The following is an 8,535-nucleotide window of genomic DNA, read 5'->3' on the forward strand; positions in this document are numbered from 1 at the left end:
GTCTGTTTTCATACCAATGCCATGCTGCTTTAAGTTACTATAGCTTCATAGTGTAATTTAAAGTCAGAGAGTATGATGCTTCCAGCTTTGTTCTTTTTACTTAGGATTGCTTTGGCTATTCAGAATCTTTTGTGATTCCATATAAATTCAGAATTGTTTTTCCTATCTCTCTGAAAAATATCATTGGTCTTTTGATAGAGATTTCTTTGAATCTGTAGATTGCTTTGAATAGCATGGTCATTCATAAAGTTTGAATATTTGACCCTGCCCAAATCTCATGTTAAATTGCAATCCCCAGTGCTGGAGGTGTGGCCTGGGGGGAGGAATTTGGGTCATGGAGGTGGATCCCTCATCACTTTCTGCTGGTGTCACAGTGGTTGGTGAGTTCCTGTGAGATCTGGTTATTTTAAAGTGTGTGTCCCCTACCCATCCCCTCCCTGGCTCTCTCTCTCTTTGTTGCTCCTGCTTTTGTCATGTGATGTGCCTCCTCCCTCTTCGTCTTCTGTTATGACTGTAAACTATCTGAGGCATTCTTAGAAGCCAAGCAGATGCCAGCACCATGCTTCCTCTAAAGCCTGCAGAACTGAGAGCCAATTAAACCTACTTTCTTTATGAAATACCCAGTCTCAGATATTTCTTTATAGCAATGCAGAATGGTTTGATACAGTCATTGAAATAATATTAATTCTTCTGCTCCATAACCATGGGATGTCTTTCCCTTCATTTCTGTCCTCTTCAATGTCTTGCATCAGTGTTTTGTAGTTTTCCTTGCAGATTTTTCACCTCCTTGGTTAAATTTATTCCTATGTATTTCTTTTGTGTGGCTATTGTGACTGGGATTGCATTTTTAATTTCTTTTTCAAATAGTTCATTATTGGTGTATGGAAACAATGCTAAATTTTGTATGTTGATTTTTTTATTCTACAATTTCACTGAATTTGTTCATCAGCTCTAAGAGATTTTGTGGTGGAGTCTTTAGGTTTTTCTATATATAAGATTATGTCTTCTGCAAAGAGGGTCAATTTGACTTCCTTTTTTCTAATTTTAATGCTCTTTATTTCTCTCTCATTCCTAATTGCTCTTGTTGGCACTTCCAGGACAATGGTGAATAACAATGGTGAAAGTGGGCATCCTGTCTTATTACAGTTCTTAGAGGAAAGGGTTTCAGCTTTTGCCCATTTAATATGATTTCAGGTGTGGGTTTGTCATTTATGACCTTCATTATGTTAAAGTATTTTTTAATGCCAAATTTGTTGAGACTTTTTATTATGAAGTGATGTTCAATTTTATCAAATTAATTTCTGCATCTATTGAGATACTTATATAGATTTTGTCCTTGATATTGTTGATTGATATGTCACATTTATTGATTTACATATGTTGAAACATCCTTGCATGCCTGGGATAAATCCCACTTGATCATAGTGTATTATTTTTTGATATGTTGTTGTATTCAGTTTTCTAGTGTTTTGGGGAGAACTTTTGCATCTAGGTTCATCAATGATAGTTGCCTGTGGATTTTTTTTATGTTCTTGTCTAGTTTTGGTGTCAGGGTAATGCTGGCCTCATAGAATGAGTAAGGAAGAATTTCCTCCTCTTCAATGTTTTGTAATAGCTTGAGCAGAATTGGTGTTAGTTCTTTTCTTTTTTTTTATATAATTTTTAAAATTTTATTATTATTATACTTTAAGTTTTAGGGTACATGTGCACAACGTGCAGGTTTGTTACATATGTATACATGTGCCATGTTGGTGTGCTGCACCCATTAACTCGTCATTTAGCATTAGGTATATCTCCTAATGCTATCCCTCCCCCTCCCCCCACTCCACAACAGTCCCCGGTGTGCAATGTTCCCCTTCCTGTGTCCATGTGTTCTCATCGTTCAATTCCCACCTATGAGTAAGAACATGCAGTGTTTGTTTTTTTGTCCTTGCGATAGTTTGCTGAGAATGATGGTTTCCAGCTTCATCCATGTCCCTACAAAGGACATGAACTCATCCTTTTTTATGGCTGCATTGTATTCCATGGTGTCTATGTGCCACATTTTGTTAATCCAGTCTATCATTGTTGGACATTTGGGTTGCGAACTAGAAATACCATTTGACCCAGCCATCCCATTACTGAGTATATACCCAAAGGATTATAAATCATGCTGTTATAGAGACACATGCACACATATGTTTATTGCAGCACTATTCACAATAGCAAAGACTTGGTGTTAGTTCTTTCCTAAAATTATGATCAATTTCAGCAGTAAAGCCACCTGGTCCTGGGCTTTTCTTTGTTGCAAATTATCTAACATCAGGAATCATCTGACATTTATACAACTTTTTGGTGTGAGTTGAAAGTGACTACAGAATATGGAACTGTGAAACAACCACCACCCACATCTGAAAGAAGACTTAAGTGTTCTGCAAATTAGATGTAATCTTTAACAAATATTAGAACACTAAAGCAGGGATGCCTATTAGGTATGTCTTTATTATTAGGAAATAGACTTGTATTAGTATTTTAACATCATTTTGAAATATTATTTTCTTACAAACAAAAATGATTCATATAGTATAACTTGTTTTTAACTCTACATTTATAAACGTATCTCTCTGGTCCATTTATACTTATTTATACATTATTGTAATTTTCATTCACAGTTTCTTCCTGCGAAAGCTATTTTATAGGATATGGTAGAAATAGCCTTTTCATGTCAAACTAAAACATATAAAGATCATTCCTACTGCAAGCCAATACAAACTGAAATAATTTTCAAATCACAAGAATATGTTTTCAAATTTTCTGTTGCAGATACTGCATTTTACATTAGCTTCCAACTAAATTTGACTTTTAGAGCAGAAAAGTTTTATAATTTGTAATGTGACTTCTTTTTTATATCCACATTAATTACCATACAGTACAAATTCTTCATTGGAAAACTATATTCTCAAAAGTAAAAATAGTATTTTGACTTAAAATTAAAGGAATTAAGAATAAATTTGGGCATGCAACTGTGCATATCTCAAATTGAAAGGATTGAGTCCATTTTGAAATATGGGTAAGATTTACTATGGAGATTTAATTTTCAAGTAAAATATTTTATTTGAGCTATCCAATATGTCTATGGAAATGCAAATGGATCTCAAAACAAACTTTACAATTTCTCTTAGGAACAAAGAAACTGAGCTTAATTTAATTACTGTAATTGTCATTTGCAGACCTGCTCCATTGGGCTTCTTTGTGGTGATGAAATAAGGAGAATTACCTGTTTAACTCCCATCTTTCAAAGAACAGATCCCATTTCCACACAGACATATACAGTTCCCCCTTCTGAGACTTTGGTCAGCAGCTTTCCATCTATAAAGGCTACTAGAATACCAGCCATAATGGACACTTACCCAGTTGATCAAGGTAAGTAGAAGTGGGTAAGATATTAAGAAGTTTGAGTTTGAAAAAGTTGTGTGGTAAAAGCATATTTTCTGCATTATTAAAATCTTTTTTTTTCTGAGATACATGATTTTTAGGGGTGTAAAATTAAGCATTATTGGTTATGACTCCTGTTTTAAGTTTTGTTTTAAGCAATGTTGTTTGCTAATACTATTTCTGGATCAGTAAAAAAATGTAAATTAACAGTTTTTATTCCACTGTGTAAATTTGAATAGACAACTGGACCTCAATCCCAGCACATTTTGTTTTAAAAGGGCCTTGTGCTACTTGCATCAATGTGTCTTTACTTCATATTCTCTGAGTCATTAAGGTAAATTTATATTCCTATCAAATTATTTGACTAACCCTCAGATAAAAGATATGTGCTTATTTTCCTATTGTGAATTATTTTAACAACTTCAGGCTGTTTTTTACATGTCCAATTCTTTAACTTTCTAAATCAAGTGATGTCATATTATAAACAGTACATTGTATATTAAATTCCAAATTTACTCTTCATGTAGCCAATGCCACTTCGGATAATCAGAGTAAGAATTGTAGCCCTTAGCAAGGAATTCTTGAAGAAAAAATAATTTTGAAGGCTATTGGGTATTCTAAGTAGAAATGTACCTTGTCTATTTTTCATCTATGTAATTTCTATTCTTTTAAAAAATTAAATTGAAATATAGTGTTATCTAATATAAACAGAACATTTTGCCTATTGAGGAAGTAAAATAGTATTTCTAACATTTCTAACCCGATGGGTCAAACATTCATTGGTTGTGTCAATGACAAAGAGTTGTAATTTTTCATGTGTTCTTATTCAAAGGAGTCATTTAGTTGGGAATATGTCAATTCTATGTAATGCCATTTGTTCTAACTTTAGCCCTCCCATGGAGTGTAAATAATAGGAATCTTTGCATTTATGCAGTTTGTGAAATCATTAAACTCCTCATGTACTTTTATTAGAAATATGATTTACAGAACCATATTTGTCTACATATAATGGATGTAAGGTGGCAGTGCAATTTGCCTGAGATTTATCCCAGTGCCAAAGTGGTTCGTTTCTGATTCATTTTTCTAACCTTTTTGGCTTTTTTCCTTTTTGTAGGTCCAAAACAGACAGGCATTGTCAAGCATGACATTCTCCCAACCACTGGTTTGGCAACGTTAAGAATTAGCACACCCTTGGAAAGCTACTTACTCGAAGAACTGATTGTCACTAGAGAGCTTTCAGCAAAACACAGTCTTCTTTCTTCCGCAGATGTTTCCTCTTCTCAATTCCTGAATTTTGGTATTCATGACCCAGCACAAATTGTCCAGGACAAAACATCGGTATCACATATGCCTATTCGAACTTCAGCAGCCACACTAGGTTTCTTTTTTCCTGATAGGAGAGCAAGGACCCCATTTATCATGTCTTCCTTAATGTCAGATTTTATTTTTCCTACACAATCTTTATTATTTGAGAACTATCAGACTGTTGCTTCATCTGCTACCCCAACGACTTCAGTAATTAGAAGCATTCCAGGGGCTGATATTGAGCTAAACAGGCAGTCATTACTCTCCCGTGGATTCCTGCTTACAGCTGCCTCCATAAGTGCAACTCCAGTTGTCTCTAGGGGGGCTCAAGAGGATATTGAAGAATATTCAGCTGATTCTTTAATTTCAAGAAGAGAGCACTGGAGATTGCTCAGCCCCTCGATGTCTCCCATTTTTCCTGCTAAGATAATTATATCTAAACAGGTAACCATCTTAAACTCATCAGCTCTGCACCGGTTCGGTACAAAAGCCTTCAATCCCAGTGAATATCAGGCTATTACTGAAGCTTCAAGCAACCAGAGACTCACAAACATCAAATCACAGGCTGCTGATTCTTTAAGAGAATTAAGCCAAACATGTGCAACATGTTCTATGACTGAAATAAAATCCTCTCGTGAATTCTCAGATCAAGTTTTGCATAGCAAACAGTCCCACTTTTATGAGACATTCTGGATGAACTCAGCGATATTAGCCAGCTGGTATGCACTAATGGGAGCTCAAGCTATCACTTCTGGGCATTCATTTTCTTCTGCTACTGAAATAACACCATCAGTGGCATTCACAGAAGTGCCATCTTTATTTCCTTCTAAAAAGAGTGCAAAAAGAACAATTTTATCCTCATCCTTGGAAGAATCCATTACCCTATCAAGTAATTTGGATGTTAATTTACGTTTGGATAAGACTTGTTTATCCATTGTCCCTTCACAAACTATCTCTTCAGACTTGATGAATTCTGATTGGACTTCAAAAATGACTACTGATGAACTGTCAGTATCAGAAAACATTTTAAAACTATTGAAAATAAGACAATATGGCACAACTATGGGACCCACTGAGGTACTAAATCAAGAGAGCTTATTGGACATGGAAAAAAGTAAAGGATCTCATACACTGTTCAAACTTCACCCAAGTGATAGTTCTCTGGATTTTGAGTTAAACTTACAAATTTATCCGGATGTTACTTTAAAGACATATTCAGAAATTACACATGCAAATGACTTCAAAAATAATCTGCCACCATTGACAGGCTCAGTGCCTGATTTTTCAGAAGTCACCACCAATGTTGCATTTTATACAGTTTCAGCAACTCCAGCACTTTCAATACAGACGTCTTCCTCCATGTCTGTAATTAGGCCAGATTGGCCATATTTTACAGATTATATGACCTCTCTTAAAAAAGAGGTCAAGACTTCTTCAGAATGGTTCAAATGGGAACTTCAGCCTAGTGTGCAATATCAGGAATTTCCCACTGCAAGCCGGCATCTTCCCTTCACTAGATCTCTTACTTTGTCTTCACTGGAATCCATTCTGGCACCTCAACGGCTGATGATTTCTGGTGAGTTTCTCAGTTTCTGTTCAGTAAACTTTTAGAAATGAGTTTCTTTTCTACGGAGAAGAAAGAGCCTGTCATGGTCACCGGGTGCTCTAAACAGCCTCATTGTAATCAGGGCAGCAGCCAGTTCAATGGAGAAGGCACCTGCTGTTGTACCTGACACAGATGGTTATTCTTTATGCACTGCCACAAAGGCTACCAGATCAATACAGTAGTAGGTTGGAGACAGCTATACTGCTGGCAAGCAATCAGAAACTGAACTAGTTCAATTCATTATGACAGATCTCTCAAAGTTTAGAAATAACTTTTATTATTCTCATTTCTTGAAATAGCTTCTTTGTCAGGTTGAACACAATATAACATACTCTTTCTAACGGTATCTTCAGTGGTAGCATTTTTTTTTAATATGGGAAAGAGGAAATCACTGGAACTTTCTTGAGATTTCCTATCCTCTATGGCATGGTATATCATTTTTAAATTTAAAGTTTTTTGTTTCATTTTATATAATTCAGAATGTAAGTTAATTTCATGTATTTTATTTAACAAAAGCACTATGCAAAAATTGAAGGAGATAATATCTGTGAATTTGAATTCAGAGCCTTGATATATTAATGACAAGCCAGTTTTCTCATATAACAGTTCTTACTTTAAAGCGTATTTTAAATCACTAATCTCCCCTTGTAATTGCTATCAAATTGGTAAGGATGTAAAAAAGGAAAAAGGTTAAAGAATTGTGTTTACCAGAAAGAGAAGATTTTTCATTATTTTAAGAAGTTCTATCTTGTGGAATTTTCAGGTGTTACTTCGTGGCAGTGAAATTAATTTTCCTTTGACAATAAACTTATAGTGGTTTGTGTCTGTGTACGTATGGTTGTGTGTTTTTGCTTCATATATTACCCCAACGTTTAAAAGGTTTTAGGTGTGTAATTTATGGCTGAAAATTCAGTAACATGAAAGAACAGGTCATTCTATTTGGTATATCATATATTCAATATGATATAATTTTGTCTACAAAATTTCTTAAATCCATGATAAAATTAATTACAAATTTAAATGTGGTATTCTCCTTGTACTTTTACAGGCTGATAGCTTGTGGTTTATCTGTTATAACTCACATACAATGCCTAATACATCATTTCTCACATATAAGGTTCTTGGTAAATGTAGCAGAGTTAAAACGTCTCTCAAACAATTCATCCCATAGCCACCTCTTGGAAATAATCAGGGCACAAATTCTTCATTATTAGTAAATAAAACATTAAATTTGGTCTTTTTAAACATAATCTTGCTGCTTTTCACTTTTCCCATTCTTCATTCCCATTGCAACTATTCTTTATTTTGACCTCACCTACATCTCCTAATCTCCTTCCAGTTTTTCTTGCCTTTCTAGTCATTTAGTCATTATAATAAATCATTTGCAAGGCATTTGTTGACATTTTCCAATATGTTCATCCACCGTGTTGATCAGAGTCACATCAGCGAATAAGCAGTCTAACTGGGTATTTGGGGAGAGTTTAATATGGTAATTACTTATTAAAATATGGGTAGAGTTTAAGGAAAACTAAGGATCTTACAGTTCTCAAGAGACCAATAACAGCAAAACCAGCATTGGGCCTAAAGAGACAGAGGTAAGAGAAGGACCAGAACCTAAAATGGAAAGCTTCTAGGTTACAGAAGGTGTGGCCTTTGGAAGTAGGACACAGGTAATCCAATAAGAACAGACAGGGAGGAGACTAGAAAATACTAGACAACCCCTTTCCTGTTGTCTTCTAGTCTTCTGCAGGTGCTTCTTATTAACCAAAGCTGTTCAGTAGCTGGAGGCTAAAGTCAGTCCTTTGAATTGATCTCTAGTGTTTAGAGGGTAGAATAAACAAGGGTGGAAAGAAGATCGGGAAGAGCAAATGTTGATGTATTAGAGTCCTACATTTGTCAATTTGCAGCTGGTATTTTGTCAAAATTCATAATAATGGCTTGTTCCACTAAAATTCTTATGGAATTCCTCACCTAGGCTCTTAATTCTTCTAGGCAATCCTAGTTAATTTTGAGTTGGCTTCCTAAAATTTTCATCACAGTGATTATTTGAATTTTTTTCTGATCTTTCTTAGCATGAATATGATAACCATCTTATTTGTTGAGCAAATTAACTTATTTCTAACTTCTCAACTGACAAATACCATCTAGTCTAATTAATCTTCTTTCCAGACTCCATCTTAAAATTATCTGGCAATGAAGGAAAGGAAAAT

General features: G+C 34.8%; 1 protein-coding gene across 1 annotated transcript; it reads left to right on the forward strand.

Moving 5' to 3' along the window:
- Positions 1–3,215: 3,215 nt before the first annotated feature.
- On the forward strand, positions 3,216–6,669 carry LOC112207956 (protein eyes shut homolog). Its single transcript, XM_024353930.3, has 2 exons — positions 3,216–3,402; positions 4,529–6,669. The coding sequence occupies exons 1-2, from the start codon at positions 3,378–3,380 to the stop codon at positions 6,328–6,330; spliced, it is 1,827 nt and encodes a 608-aa protein (XP_024209698.2). The 5' UTR covers positions 3,216–3,377; the 3' UTR covers positions 6,331–6,669.
- Positions 6,670–8,535: the final 1,866 nt, after the last annotated feature.

Source organism: Pan troglodytes, chromosome 5 (assembly GCF_028858775.2).
Source record: "Pan troglodytes isolate AG18354 chromosome 5, NHGRI_mPanTro3-v2.0_pri, whole genome shotgun sequence".
Taxonomy (NCBI): domain Eukaryota; kingdom Metazoa; phylum Chordata; class Mammalia; order Primates; family Hominidae; genus Pan; species Pan troglodytes.